We start from the raw sequence: 20,004 nt of genomic DNA on the forward strand, positions 1-20,004 counted from the left end.
GCATGCATCAACTGACTGTTAACTCTCTATTGGTTCGTCAAACAGTTTGGAACTAATTTAACTAGACTTAACTCAGTAAACTGAGTTAACTAATTACAACTCAAATATAACTCAATCTTATCTCCTTAATTTGAGGGATAACTCTTGCATGACTTCAAAAGACTTCTAAATTGAATTTCTCCAACTAATTAATTTGAAACAAATTAATTAATTATTTCCAAGTAGTTGTTAAGACTAAATTCAATTTTGATTAGCAATTTAATTCAAGGACAAATAAAATTGGAATATTCTTGTTTCCATATTTCAACACTCCCTCTCAACAAGAAAGGGATTATCTGCCACCTCGATCTTGTCTCTATGGAACTCGAATTTACACTTTGACAATGCCTTTGTCAAAATGTCAGCATCTTGCTCCTCTGTCAAAATATACTGCAGCAACATGATCCTCCTCGCTACACAGTCTCTAAGATGATGATATCGGATGTTGATGTGCTTGGACCTATCATGAAATACTAGATTCTCGGAGAGTTTGATACAACTCTAATTATCACAATAGATCACAGTTGGATCCATCCTCTGATCAAACAAACCAACTAGGATTTTCCGCATCCAGATGGCCTCACATGTTGCCTGACTTGCAGCCATGTATTTTGCCTCTGCCGAGATGAGTGCAACCGACCTTTGTTTCCTGTTGTACCAAGAAACTGTCGCTGACCCAAGGTTGAAAATCCCTCCTGATGTGCTCTTCCGATCTGATGGACTCCTTACCCAATCTACATTAGTGAAGCCCTATAGCTTCACTCCCTTTGTCTGTCTGTACCATAATCCATACTGAGATGTGTCTCTGAGGTATCTCAATACATGCTTTTCCGCCTTCCAAAACATCTTGGTAGGCTAAACCATCACTTCACTTAGCTAGTTCACTGCATAGCACAAATCTGGTCGTGTGTTCACTAAGTACATCAGTGAACCCACAAGCTGCCTGTACACAGTAGCCTCTACCACTTCTCTTGAAGTAGCATCCTCCGTCCTCCAGTTACCTGCTAGAGGAGTCTACATGGGCTTGCACTTCTCCATGTGGAATCTCCTGAGTATCTCGTTGGCATACTTGCCCTAAGACACAAACAACTCCCCATCCTTCTACCACACTTCCATGCCAAGGAAGTAATGCATGAGACCCATGTCTTTCATCTCGAATTCTCTTGCAAGGTCCTCCTTGCAAGACACGATCAACTGATCACCACCATTCAATATGAGATCATCAACATAAAGTACTATGATCAACAGCTTACCTTTCACCACGATGTGGTACAGGTTCGCATTCGCTTCACTCCTTGTGAAGCCCAACCCGGTGAAGTAGTTGTCTATCCTGGTGTACCAAGCACGAGGTGCTTACTTTAGCCTATACAATGCTCTCTTGAGTCGGCACACATGCGACTCACTATCAAAGGTCTCAAAACCTTCCAGCTGCTCTATGTACACCTCTTCCTCAATATGGCCATTGAGGAATGTAGTCCTCACATCCATCTAATGGATCTTGAGAATGAAAGGTGTTGGAGGACATATTGAGAATGTATGTGATGCACCAATTGAAGAGTTGGGAGGAATATCTTCCCTTAATTGAATTTTCATGCAAAATGGCTATTAGGAATCACCGAAGATTAGCCCCTTCGAGGCTCTAATGGAAGAAGGTGTAATACACCCATTAGTTGGGATGATCCAGTAAGCATGGTAACCCTCAGACCTAATATGTTAAAGGATATGGAACATGATATTATTAGCATCATCTAGAAGTTGAAGGAAACCCAAGAAAGACAAAAGATCTACATAGATCAATAGAGAATGCATAGAGATTTTCAAGTGGGGGATCACGTGTATCTTCGAGTTAAACCAATGAGAAGCTCATTGAAAGTGGGGTCCTGCTCTAAGTTGGAACCCATGTTTTGTACACCATTTCAGATTTTGGAGCGAGTGGTACCAATGGTTTATAGACTAGCCTTGCCTCCCACCATAAAGACACACAATGTGTTATGCATATCCTTATTGAAATGTATGTGTGTGATTCTTATTATGTGATCAATTAGTTTGTGATATAGGTGGAGTCGGAGGGAAAATTCCAAGATGAACCTTTGTGTATCCTAGACCAAAAGAAGATTTTGCTATGTAACTGAGTAATGGCGCAAGTCAATGAGCAGTGGAAGCACTTCAGACCAGATGAGGCAACCTGAGAGCATGCAGATCAGATAAAACCATTGTATCTTTTTTTGTTTAATGCATAATGGATGTAAAAGAGTTGTTTCTATAAAGCTCAAATTTTTGTTGTCTTTTCCGCTTTTCCATGAATATTGGGTATGATTTTCCTTTAAGGGGGTGGGGATTGTAACACCCCTACATTAACTACGATCTGTATAAAAAAAATATGTGATTGAGCATCTCAGGATAATGTCATATTGTTTGCATAGAAACTCGGTGTGGTTAACATAATAAAACTATTATTGGTAAAAGTTCATTTCTACCTCGATAATGATACCAAAAGGTATACATAAGTGTTTAATGTTCATTATGCATTAACGACTAGTCAACACCAAAATCATAGTAATCATGCTAAACTAGGGAATTATGTTTTAAATTAATTAATAATAGCTAATTAGTCATAATGCTAATTAGTTAACTATGGGATAGTAAATTTAATTAAATATGATTAATTAACTTTTAATGTTATTGATTGATTAATTAAAATTTAAATGTTATAATTATAAACCTAATATGTGATGTAAAACATTTAGTATGTGACGTAAAACATTTAATTATCTGTTAAAAACCTGAGGAAGAGGCACACGGGTCGAGAGTTTGATATGGGCGACCATCAATGCATGTCAGTGTTGTCTAATTGCGTTCCTAAAAGGGTAATGTGCCGAGGAGGGGAAGGGGCAAGAGGGACCTTGTAGTCACACTCAAGGGAAGCCCCAAACCACTTCAAAAACACTCATGATGATAAGAACATGAGAAAATTTCTTGGTTTTGGAGAGGACTCTTGGGAAAACTACCGACGCAAGGATAGTTACATGGAAAATTCTGCACGGGAGGATTGTTGCTCTCCTCCCAATTTCCTTTTTTGGATATTTCCAAGCCTGAGTGGGAACAAGTGTGATTGTATGTACAAGTGTTTGTTGGGACTAATAAACATGGGTGCTTCCTAGGAATGATAAACTGTGTGCTTATCCCTGTGTGAGAAATCACCTGCACAATGGGTCATAGGTGCTTGTTGGGACTAATAAACCATGGGTGCTTGCTACGATTGATAAAACATTTTGCTTGTCTCTAATTGGTAAATCACCTGCAAGTGACAACACTCCTATAACTAATCTGGTGAATTTGCTCGGGGAATTCAAGATCTTAGACTTTAGACCTAGCACGGGGGTGGCAAGTTATGGATCAGAGTCTTGTGACTACCTATGATTTGGAGGTTAATGTGACGCCTCTTCTTTATATGCCAATACGAAATTGTTTTACTAGATAAGTAGTCCATCCTTGCATGTGAATTTTGAATATTAAATTATATTAAACTTGTGAAGAACCTATGTATAAGATGGTATGGGTCATGCCTGTGTGTTTCAAATGTGTCCCTTGCATGTGAATTTTGAATATTAAATTATATTAAACTTGTGAAGAACCTATGTATAAGATGGTATGGGTCGTGCATGTGTGTTTCAAATGTGTCATATATATATGTATATATATATATATATGTATATATATATATGTATATATATATATATATATATATGTATATATATATATGTATATATATATATGTATATATATATATATGTATATATATATATGTATATATGTATATATATATATATATATATATATATATATCCCTATTATTTGTTCATCTATGTAAGTCAACCACTTCCATAATCCTATACTTTCCAGACTAAGATTATGTTTTTTTTTTTGTAAGCTTAATAGGACCTTTCATTCATTCGTTTTCAAAGCAGGTTACATCCATAAAAGACATTCCATGGCCTCAACCTTCCCATCAGGAAACCAGGCATGTTGGCCATTGGAACGCATTATAAGCCATCCAAAATATGAGTTTCTTAAGTTTGTCATACTCAGCCTTATAGGCATGAATGTCTAAAAACTAGTTCACCCTTAACATGCTAACATAAGTACTATTAATCGACATATACATACTCAAAATCTGACAAAAAAGGAAATTACTAAAAACTATTCATCTAAAGACTCCACCGCAGCTGGGTCCTTCGCACTGGAACCTGGTAATTCAGATTGAGGAAGGCACAAAATGTGCTTCTCAATACGATCCAGACAGAGATTCTGCAACTAGATTTGAAATTGAACAAGTTGGAATTCCTTTTGAATTTCCTGAAATCCAGGATCAACTTTGATGGAACATGTTGCATTCATGATAGCTTTGGCTACTATGCTCTTCATCATCCAATAGAGATGGACTATCTTCTTGTACTGGGTGAGCCGACCACGGGTATGGCATGGATCAGGGACCAGCAAGCGCCAATCCTCCATCTGAATTTCCTGTTCAGCCCGTTGGTTGAGGTCGGCCTCCCAACCCGCAATCATCTGTCTTACCTACTCAAGAGTACTTGTTGTATATGCTTGGGCCGCGGCGGTGATATGCTGAGCATCTGGTTTTCGTCTACTTCTCCTTGGTGGCTTCGACAAGGATGCTCCTTGTCCTCCCGAGACTCACTCTTACGACTGCGCTTGTGACCCGTAGTGCCTGACGGGCCTGTGCCCGTGGATGGTCTAACCATTTCCGTCAACCTCCTCTGAGTTACAATATACTTATCTAACTAGACTGCCAATCGAGTAGAGACCCTCGGCTCGTAGACTAGGCAGTATCTCCGATTAATGAAACCTGGTACATTTACAGATAACAAGAGCAAGAAACAAGTAATATTAAACCCAAGCGAAGTGAAAGCAGAGCAGGTCGTGATGACCAACCTCCATTGGCTCTTTCTTCCCATTACTAGCAACCTGTGCTCAAACATCGCACGAAATAGATATAAGCCAGAGAGGGTTTGTCTCCACCAGATGGCAGAGCTACCCACCGGCTCCTCAAGCCACTTCCCATATACACAAACACCAACACATTGCAAAACCAACAACGACGACATGCAAAGAGTAATCACAAGCCAATTTAACCAAATATAGAAACAACCATTCCAACCAGGCGGTAAATTCTTCCCACACAGACAAGGAGCCCAAATTAAACCATACATTCCCATACAGAGCAGTAAGATACCATAAGAAATGGATATTGGCTTGGAAACAACTATTTCAAGATAAAATTGAGCCACACAGACATGCTCATCAGACGAACAAACATTACCAAGACGCACAATCACCCATTCGCAGGAGGGGGCAGAAATCTTACAGGAAACATTCAAAATATTAGTATGTTGCATGCAGGGATGAATGGAAAGAAATGAGACATAGCCTATTACCAATGCCATGAAGCTGACCTAGATGATCTCCCACAAACACTACCTCCCTGCTAAGCTTGCCACCAAAAGGGAACCCAAGTGCTTCCTCACAACTCTCAAGATCTCGTTATAGCACAACTCAATTGCGTGAAATGCGGTGCAATCATCCACCATCTGGATGGTTATTGCTCGGCGGAAATTAACCCCTACCTTAATACCTCCCACGCCTCCTCCCATCACATCAACCCAATCACACAAGCCTTGCGACTGCTGGAGCTACCCCTCCTCAATGTCTTCCATCTAATCACTATTAATGTGAGTCCCAAGTGGGACAGTGAATTGGCACGCACCCCAATCAGGGATAAACTAAGATTATGTCATTTATATGTCAATCATGTTATATACATACACGCAAACAGTGGAAGTTAGTGCATGCTTGGTCAATTTGTTTGTGCATTATTTATATGTCAATCTCGTAGAATACTTATGCCAACAGTGTTGGGAATTCAACGCAAGCTTGGTTAGGCTAATTATGTTATTTATATATCATTATGAAATATATATACACACCAATAATGTTGGGAATTTGACACAGGTCAGGTCAATTTATTTGTGTGTTATTTATATGCTAATCCTATAAAATGCATAAGCCAACTATGTAATTCAACTGCTTCCATTATTGCATACTTTCCAAACTGATACTGTGTTATTTATATGCCAATTGCGTAATTACACCGAGAGGCGTACCTATTTCAACCTCTAGATGTAGGTTTCTAGAATTTTAAAAATTTTAATTAGTCAACTCATAAGATTAAATGCAAGTTGAATATTCTTCGTTGTATAACCATATTGATGGCTGTGATTTCAAAGAGGGTCATCAAAGGGTTTCATCTTACGCATTACTCATGAGTTTAATTAATATTTAAATAAAAATATGGTGAGTTGTCACATGTTGATGTGGAATTGGAAGAGCCACCGCTTCCAGTCTCCGACATTTATCCACATGGAAGAGCCACCTCTGCCATTCTCAATGGCTACATTATGGCGATCATGGCGCTTCTTTGGCGGTTACAGCAAGGCGATCATGGCACTTCAAGTGGAAGAGCCAAGGCTTTCATACATGCGGCCACCAAATTAATTATCAATTTAAATTTTTATGATATCTAGCAGTTCCTATTTCCACCTCCATAGCAAAGTTAATGCTATGTCCTTACACCCTCTGATAGCGGCAGACAGCCTCCTTGACGTCATGGCGCCCTTACATGCTCGACCATGGATCATGGCATGCATCCCTCTCCGGCGATTACAGGTCACGCAGCTCCGGCGACTCTGCCGTCTGCCGTGCTCCTGCCCATCGACCCTGCCCGCCTCCACTTTGGCCTCCACTCTCTCCTTTACCATTTCAAACCTCCTCGGTTTTCGATTTCAAACTGGCATTGGCGCGCATATTACCATTTCAAACCTCCTTGTTTTCGATTTCAAACTGGCATGGGCGCGCATATTTTATTTTCAAATGAATTGAGATCTTAAACAATTTCAATTTTGGCAATAGCACTCAATTTTTTTGTTATGCCCCGCTATTGTACCCACTCTCGGAGAACAGCAACTGACGAAGCAGAAACAACCTCAGCAAAACCGGCACCCTGAGGGAATAACAAAGGGGACATCTTCATCACGGGGAGGAGATGCCAAGAGTTGCCAAGCCTGTGCACTCTGTGGATTGCAAGACCATGATCAAGCAATATACCATCTCTCTTTTATCATAGAGCACAGCTCCTACAAGGTGCTCATGCTTGAAAAGCTTCTGACGCTGAGACTGAAATATAGTTTCAGCAACAATAATGTTAATTCTAAATTAGCAGATAATGAGTTGGCCATTGATGCACTACTTACAGTGGGCATTAGTTTGTTCTGCTCCAAACGACTTTGCTTCTGGTTTGGCGATTTGTTTGCGACATCATTCTGCAGAAAAACCCTGATCATGAAAAAACCGCCGAAATTAGAGTGGGGCTGGAAAATCGAGTGAAACTAGAGGTTATTGAAGTTATTACTAAAGGTGTGGGAGGAAGAGGGCACTGGTATCAATGTCCCAATGGCCATTACTACGTGGTGGGGGAATGCGGAGGACCAACGCAGACATCTCAATGCCCAGATTGCACGGTCACAGTGGGAGGACTGTCTCACCGTCCAGCAGATGGAAATCGCCATGCAGACATTGATGGCAGTTCTCATCCTGCCTGGAGCAACAACACAGGTCTTGGAGCTCTTGCCTGACAGATGATGTTGAAATTATGAGTATGTTTGGGAGTTTTACAGTTGCAACAAGAGGAAAAGGTGTATAAGTACAGTGCAGTAACCATCAAAGTGGAATAGTTGTCTAGTTTGAAGAGTCTGATCATTTTTGAAATTTTGGCCGAAATGCATTACTATGTTATAAAATATGTGAAAAAATACTCTGGTATCAAATCCATGTCTTTTATCAATTGGTTTTATGATTTATCGTTTCTCAGTTGATATTATCAAGGAATGTGTGTTTGTATTAGCATTTTTAAATTTATAGTAAAAAGAGTAATAGAATATATATTTTCATTGCCCATTGAATATTTCGAGTAAATTTTTATGGCCCGTTTAAATGTTAAAATTACTATTTTTTAAGGTCAAAATTATCATTTATAGATGGTGAGAAATTATTTAAATTCTGCTCGTATAATGATGATTGGATGTGTTTTAAAACCATTTTTCATATCTTTTCAAATGCCAAAATTGTTAATTTTCAACTCTGAGAATGTGCTTTCGTTTCATGTGTTTGTGTTATTGATCAATGTACATAACTCCTAGAGTATGTACTATTCTTTTTCTTGGTGTGGTCATGTATGGTCGTGTATGCCATCAATAATCAATATTAAAGGAATAACTTTCCCCGCTAAAAAAAATCTATCACTTCAATCTGAATTATCACTTCAAGCTATAATTTTGACAAAATGTTATGATGTTTGAAAGGTAATTGTTTCTTATATTTTAGGCAATTAAGTGGTAGTGTAGTAATAGTTATTATGGGTACCAAGACTATAGTTTAAATAAAAGATGATACCAGATGAAACCACACAAAAAAAAAATGACATATGAGAGCAACTTTAATAGATGATAAAAGTAGATGACAGAGAGATGAGAGCAACTCTAGCTGTAGTAAATTCTTAACTAAGTTATATGGAAGCTGGTGCTCTGTTTAACATTATTATTAGTTATATGGAAGTTGGTGATACGTTTAACAGTATTAATAGTGGATGGTGAATGTGTTAGTAGATTGTTTAACATTGTTGAGATAAGAGATTATTATTAGTTAATTATAAATAAATTGAAAATAGATTAAAAATAATATTGTAAATGTTATATATTTATTTGAGATCATTTTGTATTGTGCTGGAAAGTGCATTTTGTGTGGGAAAAGTTTTAGACAATTATTAGAAAGGTTTTAGACAATTATGCAATTAGTGTTAATATAGAAATCAAAAAAAAATTTGTAAAACTTTAAAAATTGGAAAAACTTGAAGAGATATAGCACTCTCCATTTTTCTTGACCATAAACAAATTAAAAAAAAAAAAACAATATATAAATGTGGTATATCTGTTTAAGATTTTTGTTTTGTGTTATCACTTTTCTCAATTATAAACCAATAAAAAAACACACATACACAATATACAAATGTGGTATATTGGTTTAAGATATTTGTTTTTTTGTTATTATGAGATGGTGTTCTTTAAGTCATGAGAGGTTTATTTTATTTTATTTTGAACTAATCAAAATGTTAAACAATACATCTCTGCCATACTTGACTAGATATTACTTTTGATACATCTCTACCATACTTGACTTGATAGTACTTTTGACACAAAAAATCATAAAAAACAACTAAATTATTTCTTTATTATTATTATTATTATTATTAAAAAAATTGATATATAAGTTAAAAATATATACACTTAAAGAAAAACATTTACCAATATTCTTAATTATAGAAATTCACTCCACTTCATCATGGATATTTTTAATTTGTAAATGAATTTTGTTAGAATACCACGGCATATCAATACTACATGCCCAAAAAACATAATTCATTTCACATTATCTTTTTAATTAATTAATTTAATTAAAAGGAAAAAGAGATATAACTACTTTAGAGCTTATACGACACAGAAATTATATATTAAATTGCCTTATCAACCAATATTACACTAAAATTATATATTGAATTGCTTTATCAACCATAGCAATAAGATTTCTATGATTCAAAACATTTTACTTATAAACTCCACAAAGATAAATTAGCACAACCACATTTACTAATGTGGTTGATATAAGCCTATAGGCATTTATCAACCACATTAATAATTATTAGATATATATTGTAAAAATTGCTATTAAATATTAACCATTTGTAATTATTAATAGTTATATAAATAATAACACACACACACACACACATCCGATATTCGGTGGAACGGTGTGAGCATGGCGGCTAGGGTTTGAAGAAGACTTGCTCAAGCTGCAGCCATAGTACCAACTCTGGAGGAGAACAGTGCCAGAGCAGCAGAGCTTCATAGAAGAGGGCAGGTTCTGACCCTCCAGATGAAAAACGCGCGGTCTAGCGGGACCCCATCTTATAAACAGGTAATGATGCACAAGGAAAGAACTGCACTAGACGGGGTGCAAATATCAGGCTCTATGAAGTCAGGAAAGGAGGATCTGACCAACAAAGGAGAGCTAAACAGTGAGGGAAAAGATACCCCGAAACAAAAAGAAATCATTGGCAGCAACAATACTGAGAACAGAGACAGGAAAAACCCTTCCCCTGAGGATGTAAGAGCACACGAAAACGGGCTTGAGAATGAACGATCAAGAGACAAGGAGGATCTAAACCAAACCAAGGCAGGACAAGAAGGAACAACGACGGGAGGCAAAAAGAAAGAAACCCAGGGACCGTGCAAGCCCAAAGCAACTGACACCCTACGGGTAATAATCTCTGACCCAGAACTATAGGCGTACCGCGACCACATGGCAGAACATGCAGTGCTCTACAAGTTTATGGGTTTCTGGCCAACAGAACGAGCCTTGTGCATGTGGATAAAGTAGCAATGGAAACCCAGAGGGGATGTAAGACTCCACTTAGGAGCCAAAGGATTCTTCACAGTGGTTTTTACCAATCTGGATGACAAGGATCGAATCTTTGATGGAGGCCCGTATTTCTTTGCCTCAGCAGGTCTTTACATGAGACCATGGAGACCCAACTTCGCACCGGAACAAGAAACCTTCAAACAGGTATCGGTCTGGATTCGCTTGTTCTCTCTACCAATTGACTACTAGGGACATGCAGCACTTGACCATATAGGCAACAAGTTAGGCACCTTCATCAAAGCTTCAGAGGCAACATTACATAAAAGATACACCTCCTGTGCTAAATAAATTACAGATCATTAACCAGGGAAGAGTTCATAAAACATGAAATGCCGTTTGGAATCTATTCGAAATGTTAGGGCTTTGTCGCGTTGCATATGGATTTTTAAAATACGGCTTCGAGGCATGAAAAGGATGCGCACTAACCTTGCGAAAAGCAATTTTCGATCACCAATGGCCAGCTGCATATAGTTTCAAACTTTCAGTAAAAGCTCCTCTATTATTGAAATTCTGAGTTGTATACTACATTTTCAAAATTTCAGTAAAAGTTATATCATTATTAAAACGATGGGCCTTGGTTTTGTTCCTTCCTATAACCCGTTGGAGAGCCCTCACAGTTACAGTTCCAATTCCAGATCGGGTGTCGCATTCTAAATTTTATGTGTTGTACGCTGATTAAATGGAGATTTTATGTGCTGGATCGACGTTGATTGCGTTGAATTGCAGAATGCTTAATTGCTAGGATCGTTTCACCTATTGAGTTTGTGCTATGAATCCAAATCGCTGGAGATCGATTCTAGTCTTAATTACAGTAAATAAATCAAGTTAAAACGCAGCCAGTGTTACATCTGATAGGAATTACAATTGCAGAAGTAAAATTTAATGAAGAATTTGGGAAATATATGAAATTGCCCTATCTTGGAATGTCAATTGGGCTATATGCGCTGAAATTACTGAAGATTGGGAGGAATTTCGGGCCGGCTAGGTTGCTACTGCCACTGCTAGACCATGCTGAAAAAGAAAGGTATGCAGGGGTATACGATAATACCTGTATACGCGCAAGACAGAGGTCGAAAGAGCGTTTGAAATCTTCTGTCCTCGAAGCGCTGCATGCACTGAATCACCTTCTGTAACCTCTCCTCTGTTCGCCGGAGTTCAATGGTTGTAACCTCTCCTCTGTTCGCCAGAGTTCAATGCGTGAATTGTCGGGAGTTTGAATTGCCTGGAGGATGGTTGGTAAGGTTCGTAAATGTGCCTCAGGTTCGTAAATGTGCCTCATCAATACGCCAGAGTGGAGGCCAAAGTGGAGGCGGGCAGGGTCGATGGGCAGGAGCACGGCAGACGGCAGAGTCACCGGAGCTGCGTGACCTGTAATTGCCGGAGAGGGATGCATGCCATGATCCATGGTCGAGCATGTGAGGGCGCCATGACGTCAAGGAGGTTGTCTGTCGCTGTCAGAGGGTGTAAGGACATAGCATTAACTTTGCTATGGAGGTGGAAATAGGAATTGCCGTAGTGGAGAGGCTGTGCTAGCAATGCGGCTCTGGATTTAGGTTGGAGGAACCAAATCGAAGTTGAAATGAAAGTGTTAAATTCGCAATTTAAAAGCAGAGAGACTAAAACAGAAGCATGCATGATTGTAATATAAATGGTCTTTTCAGCGGTAAAGAAATGGGGTCCATGTTAGTGTAAAAGTATTATACAGTGAAGAAGTTTTTAATATATTTTTTTTAATTTTATATTTAAAAAGCAATGTATTTTAAATGTTCTTTTAAATGATTATATTTTTATTAAATATGGATTTTTAATTTTAAATATTAAGATTATAGCATTAACAATATTTTTTCTAATTAAAATATTCTTTTAATAAAATTAATTAAAATAATACATTTTAAATTAAATTGATTTCTTTAGAGTTTTAAAAAAAATTGTTTTCTCATATTGAAAACTTTTAAAAATAAATATGAAATTAGTGTAATTTAAATAATAATAATAATTATATATAATTATAAATATAAATACTTATTTAGTTTATTAGTATTTTTTTAATTTAAAATTAAACATTTTTTATAGTATATTCTGTAAAAAAATAAACTAGCATTTGCACCAGATGTTGCAAAGGAAACACCGTAAGGCATAAATTGATAAAGAATAAAAATATATTGAACACTCAAATCAATGCCCCATTAACTAGAACCACTTAGTAGACATTCCATATGAAATGGGCATATGATCCAAGAACATTGCTGCATAAGAGAGCCAATTAGTGAGGTAACATAAGTATAAATGGTTTCATATACTAAAATCCACAGGTCTAACAAATCTTGTTTAGCCATTTAAGATATAGAAGCTATCTTGTTTAGCCATTTAAGATATAGAAGCTTCGAAACCTTTGTATATGAGCTATTGTCAAAGGACTGCCCTTGTCCTCGGAAGCATTACCACTAGTACCAAGCATTACCACTGAATTTCGAATTTTTTCACGTTCGCCAAATTCCAAACCTGAAGGTTTCATCGAACCCTTTGACTTAGCTCCCCACAACGTCGTGCAAGTTGCATAATTCAGTTTCACTCAATCGTTGAATTTCTGTGTTTTTCACCCACAATGCATGATCTACAAATCTCCCAATTCTTAGAGAACGAGAGAACAAAATTACCTTCAAATCAGAATTTTACCACAAAATCAAATTCCCAAAGCATACATGTGTTTTTATTTTGTATAACAGAATCCTATAAATTCTGCATTTTTCGTAGTCAGCACAGTATGTTGTATACATGAGATAGATTTGGGCAACTGTATTCATGTCAAAGTTGACAGCTAGTCCACATTTTAAAGATTCAGAAAAAAAGGCAAAATATACTGCATCACAGTCTAACCCAGATCGAGATGAACATAAGCTTTATCAAAATATCATATACAATTAAGTCGCCCATTTACAATTATAAATCTATACAACACATGGCCACCTTGAGCAAATGAATCATTCACCTAGGTCAAAAATAGGAAATTGCATTTTGTCATTTGCCAAGCAAAACGAAGACTGCCTGGCCCCCTTGACCAAATAAACCGTCCAACTAGATCATAAGATGAGGAATTTGCATCCCTGCCATTTTAAGTAAAACACAAAACTGCATGTCTATGCGGGTCAAATGAGCTTCATTCCTAAAATACTATTAGCAGACCTAGTAAAACATTAAAATGGTCCCAAAATCCTACCATCAGCCAAGAAAATGCAGCAACCACAACGAAATGCTTTGGGGTTAAAACGACCAAAAAGACATGAAGGCACTGGATACTCTTCAAATAAAAGAGAAACAATTGAAAAACACAAAAATGACACAAAGAGAGACAAAGAAAAGTAGGGGAACCTAACAGATATAGAGGAAAAGAAAAATAAGAGAAGGAGAAATTGAGTATAACTGATGAAAAGTGAAATAACTGATGATAAAATTTCAGCAGATTTCAACAGTGAAAATTAGCAGAATTTAGAAGCACCAATTAGAAAATGTGAAGCACCACAGAAATTAAGTGACCAGCAAAACATCAAATTTCGAAGTTCACATGCTCTGTTTCAAATCCTCTATATAAGTTTTGCCTGTCAATTGACATTCCCAATCTGGTTAGGGCATTTCAAGAAAGTCCAGAGGGTGGATAGATGAGCAATTCAAAGCAAAACCAAAGACAATTTGACCTTGCAGATGAGAGAAATTTTAAACCTGTAAAATGGATGGTTAAAGCCTAAGCGACCACAACAATAACAAAAAAAAAAATTCAAACACAAATAAGATTCCATGTAAATGTAAGCACTGCAAATATTAAATTAAGAGGGGACAGAAAAGAGTGAAGTTAAACGAGAATGCTAACAGAGAAGGCTATAAAAAGGGTAAATGGGGAGGCTAACAACAAATCAAAATGTAGCGAAGAAAGACACCAGAAACGAGAAAGCTAGACAAAACATAAAAGCAAAACTAATTAATGATTTTACCAAAATGGCATTAATCCTCAACCAAAATTTAATGCAATTTGTAGCCCCACTAGCCTATTTTTTATCATATCCAGTATCTAACATTGCCTGATTGTGCTGTGCTGCAACAGGGACAGCATCTTTGCCTTAGAATCCCAAGCCTGAATCATAAATAAAGTAATCAGTTGTGTTTCTTTGTATCATGCAACAAAAATCAAACCAAATTAGGATTTAAGAGATCGAGGAACTTACACTCACCATTCATGTTGATGCCACAGTGTCTGCCAGGTCTGGTTTTAGTTTTTTGTTTACCTCTGAAGTGCTTCCATCCAATGTCGAGGCAAACCTGAGATAAACAAACAATTTATAATCATTTTTTCAATATTAAACAAGAAATGCCCTCAGGTATGCATCCATATAAAATAAAGTTTCAATTAAAGCTTAATTTATGAAATGCACAAAGGCAAGAAACAGATGTGATCTTCATCATAACATACAAAGCAAACAAATAATACTTTTCAGACACAATCATTGAAATAGGAGTTTACCTTGCAGCCCTTGCCTTTTTCTTGTCATCTTCCAAGGAAGCAGATTTCACATCCACTCCAAATCTAGCCAAACGAGCTTTCTTCTTTGCTTCATCATCAGCAGATGAGCGCAAAGTAAGTCCAAACCTGTTTAATAATTTGGGCATTGTCAGATTCCAATTATTCTGAAGTAAAACAAATGTGTATCATAATTTTGGATAAAAATATTAAGCAAATTAAACTGACAATAAATTAGACACACACAAGATAAGGAAAACAGAAGATAAGGAAAATAGCATCATAATCTCAGGAATCTGAAGATAGAGAATAAATTCCTGAATTTTCAAAGAACAGACCTCTCAGCCCTCGCTTTCCTCTTTTCTTCTTCCGATATTTTTGTTTCTCCTAGACCAGGAGAGGTAGGCTTTGGAGTACCATTTACTGACTCACCAAATCTGTCAATAAAACATACCCAAAGGTAATTTCTGTCAATTAAGAGATGAAACATATTGACTTATAAGATTGGGGACCATGTGCACTGACCATTCAATACAGAAATTACTTCCATAGCAATTAATCACTTTAAAGACTAGAGCAAAGTCCAGTAGCACCAGAACTGACACAGTCCATCAAACTTAAAAAACACATATTATGGCCAAACAGAGTTTAAAATAAAATACAGCATATATTTAACAGAGATACTGAACAATTAAGTTAAACAAACATAAACCTTAAAAATGCTAGAATCCCTAGAACCTAAATCATACAACGAGATTTTTCCACAATTCCAAAGGGTGGCATTCCAGGTCTGCAGCAGCAATTAGTGCCAGAACAAAAAGTCATCATATATAGGGTCATTTTATATACAGGGATTATCCACTGCACTCCATGCCTTCGAGGACCAACCCTTCCTGCTAGCTGCAGTACCAGTACAAGTCTCGAGAATCATCTGTCACGCATGACATGTTGCCCTCTGACAACAGAATCAATGTAAACAGGGTTTTTATGGTATGCAAAATGATACAGGAGCCTCACTGGTTCATGGGCAATCCTCACAAACAAAAACAAAATTTGTTTCCAGTTAATATTTTGATAGATTCTTCACTGATCTTAACTGAGCTCAGAATTTTTATGTTGTGATCAGGATTTAGTTATATAGATCATACCCTGTATAAAATTCTGGTTTTGTGCAACACTCCCAGGGTTTGCATCACGTTTTGAATTGGATTACATTCTGTCAACAATTGTGATTTGTAACATTTACTGTTGGGTTGACGATCCACATGCGTCCTCATAGTTGGGAGGTAGTGTGTGGCACTTGCAGAGGCAAGATTGACTCTGATAACCATTACCATGGAGGAAGATAAATGGTCCAGGATTCATGTCGGGACCTCTCAAGGGAATATCAACTCCAACACTTTGTATTCCTGATAGTCATTAGACTCTGATAACCATTACCTTGGAAAAAGAGAAACAGTCAAGGATTCATGTTGGTACCTCACAAAGGAATATCAACTCCAACACTTTGCATTCCTGATAAGTCATTGAAGTGGAGGTTGGATTCACAATCACTGCATGGTACCTTCATAACCACTGCCTAAGTTAATTTGGGCTGCCAGGATTTGTAATACATTTTTATTTGGGAATTGAAATGGGTCAACATGGAATCAAGGTCTGAATCACTGATTCACATTTGCTGGAGAATGATAATATAGAGTCAAACTACCAACCACCACTGGAATCTCATAAATAGCATCGAAGGTTTTTGTCAGAAGGTATAATAGAAGTCAAACTGCCAACCAACACTGGAAGCTCATGTATAGCATCAAAGGTGGCTTATTTAACTGTTGAATGCCTTCTTAACGTTCCAAATTTTTCTACAGTTTCAATAGTTCCTAAAGTATAGTTTTCCATAAATTAGAAAGGAAACATGTCTTACTGGCTCTTGGCCCTCAAGACAAATGAAGCAAGGCATATGTTGTGTAGTGGCATTATGGGATCGTCTGTGTTGTTCAAGTTTCTGCTGTGTAAATAATTGGCTTGCTTCCAGAAGTTTTGTGCACTGACTATTGCAGCCTGTAGATGCACCATAAAACAAGTTACAACACATATAAAGCAGAAGAGTGTTTTGCCTTTACACAACTGCTGTGTAAACATGTCACCAGCCCAAAAACTATGCCAATCCCCAGACAGCCATACAAGTTGAAAAATAAGTTATAACATCAAAAAAACCCAACTTGAAAAGAAATCGGGATTTTTTATAACACAATAAAGCTCAAGGAAAAAAAAGCTACCAGATGTGTCAGGAATGATGTGGAGAGAAGAATTGGACCTCTCTTATGCAAAATCACTCCAAAATGCTATCCACCTTGGAGATTTTGAAGGCACATGGGAGGGCACAACTGCTAAACTGGTAAGATAAAACGTAAAAGAAATTCGCGATATTTTAGAAAAATTAATCCTAAACCGAAAATGACAGAGAAATTATCTTGCAGAAGATGAGCAAGGAAAAGAAAGCTGAAAAATAGGCCGAGGCCGACAGAAACTAATCATAAAGACCAGATGCAGTATATGCACATTTGTTTGCAGGCTATGCGCGGGTTAAAGAACGACAGTAAAACGGCAGAGTCGGTCTAAGAATCGCTTAGAAAACCCTAAAAGCCTTGAAAACCTAGAAGTTAAAACCATTTAAACACAGTTTTTGACATAATCGATAGCCATTAATGAGTAAGACGCAGATTTTTAGGTTGTCGTATTAAAAAGCAGAAGAGCGCATTTACACAACAAGTGCTTACCGAGTGACCGCCTGTCAAACTCAAATCATGCTTTACATAGCAAGTGCTTACCGAGTGACCGCCTGTCAAACTCAAATCATGGTGCCGTGAGCATTATAAGCATATAATCTGTCTGAAATTTCCAACGAATGAATAGAACAATGATAATTTAATCCTAATCAGTGATGGCCAAAAGCCAGGGAAGAAGAACAGCAACAACAACTGGCAAACGAAGAAGATAAGTCAAATTTAGATATAAATTGGTTTTGAACCAGGCTTTTGTATGATGTGGATGGAACATTTATATTCTGGGAAAGGGAAATTTGTCATCATTTGTGTGTGCATCTTTTGAACTGGGATATTCTGTAGTCTCTATATCCTCAGGGGCCTCGGTAACCAAAACAGGTTGATTATGCTGGGGAGGATAAGAAGAAGATGCATCAATTTCCGAATCTGATGCGCTGGATTCTGAGTGGTCATATCTCTCAGAGGCATCTGCAGTTTCCATGTCTCCTGCTATTTTGTATCTTTGGAGCAAATGCAATGGAGAAGATCCATGGATTGGAGTTGTTTCTCCACTTTGAAATCCCGAAAACACAGTTGGTCTGCTTGTGAAACCAGGGGAAGAATGTATCTGTACGTCGTTCATGTATCTGCATTGTATATGCGCAGATTCCATATACAGAAATTATGCATATACGGAAACTGGACATATACAGAAGATATGCACATGTCTTCCGTATATGCCCAATTTCCGTATATGTGCATATCTTCTGTATATGCACAATTTCCATATATGCACAATTTCCGTATACAGGAATTGCGCATATACGGAAACTGTGCATTTACGGAAGATGTGCGCATATACGGAAATTGGGCATATACGGAAGATATGCGCATGTCTTCCGTATATCCCTAACTTTCCTGTATGTGCATATCTTCCGTATATGCACGTCGTTCATGTATCTGCATCGCAGATGCGCAGATTCCATATACAGGAATTGCGCATATACGAAAACTGTGCATATACGGAAGATGTGCGCATATACGGAAGATATGCGCATGTCTTCTGTATATCCCTAACTTTCCTGTATGTGCATATCTTCCGTATATGCACGTCGTTCATGTATCTGCATCGCAGATGCGCAGATTCCATATACAGGAATTGCGCATATACGGAAATTGTGCATATACGGAAGATATGCGCATATACGGAAATTGGACATATACGGAAAGACATGCGCATATCTTCCGTATATCCCTAACTTTCCTGTATGTGCATATCTTCCGTATATGCACGTCGTTCATGTATCTGCATCGCAGATGCGCAGATTCCATATACAGAAATTGCGCATATACGGAAATTGGGCATATACGGAAGATATGCTCATATCTTCCGTATATGCCCAATTTCCGTATATGCACAATTTTTGTATATGGAATCTGCGCATCTGCGATGCAGATACTTGAACGACGTGCATATACGGAAGATATGCACATACAGGAAAGTTAGGGATATACGGAAGATATGCGCATGTCTTTCCGTATATGCCCAATTTCCGTATATGCGCATATCTTCCGTATATGCACAATTTCCGTATATGCGCAATTCCTGTATATGGAATCTGCGCATCTGCGATGCAGATACATGAACGACGTGCATATACGGAAGATATGCACATACAGGAAAGTTAGGGATATACGGAAGACATGCGCATATCTTCCGTATATGCCCAATTTCCGTATATGCGCACATCTTCCGTATATGCACAGTTTTCGTATATGCGCAATTCCTGTATACAGAATCTGTGCATCTGCGATGCAGATACATGAACGACGTGCATATATGGAAGATATGCACATACAGGAAAGTTAGGGATATACGGAAGACATGCGCATATCTTCCGTATATGCCCAATTTCCGTATATGCGCACATCTTCCGTATATGCACAGTTTCCGTATATGCGCAGATACATAAACGAAGATATATACAATTTCCATATATAAACGAAGATATATACAATTTCCATATACAGAAATTGCGCATATACGGAAACTGTGCATATACGGAAGATGTGCGCATATACGGA

The 20,004-nt window shown here is 37.5% G+C and overlaps 1 protein-coding gene across 2 annotated transcripts; it reads right to left on the bottom strand.

The window, feature by feature from the left end:
* Positions 1-12,856: 12,856 nt before the first annotated feature.
* On the bottom strand, positions 12,857-17,928 carry LOC149206205 (uncharacterized). 2 transcript variants are annotated; one of them, XM_089395347.1, is made up of 5 exons: positions 17,079-17,928; positions 15,496-15,594; positions 15,161-15,286; positions 14,871-14,958; positions 12,857-14,773 (listed from the first exon to the last, which is right to left on the bottom strand). In XM_089395347.1, exons 1-4 carry the CDS (start codon positions 17,294-17,296, stop codon positions 14,874-14,876), a joined length of 528 nt encoding a protein of 175 aa, XP_089251473.1. In that variant the 5' UTR covers positions 17,297-17,928; the 3' UTR covers positions 12,857-14,773; positions 14,871-14,873. The 2 variants fall into 2 exon arrangements, with proteins under 2 accessions (XP_089251473.1, XP_089251474.1); XM_089395348.1 differs by having other exon boundaries at positions 14,865-14,958.
* Between the last annotated feature and the right edge of the window lie 2,076 nt (positions 17,929-20,004).

Source organism: Pinus tabuliformis, chromosome 1_2, assembly GCF_031772625.1.
Source record: "Pinus tabuliformis cultivar Carrire ecotype Pingquan chromosome 1_2, CPIR1, whole genome shotgun sequence".
In the NCBI taxonomy this organism is placed as follows: domain Eukaryota; kingdom Viridiplantae; phylum Streptophyta; class Pinopsida; order Pinales; family Pinaceae; genus Pinus; species Pinus tabuliformis.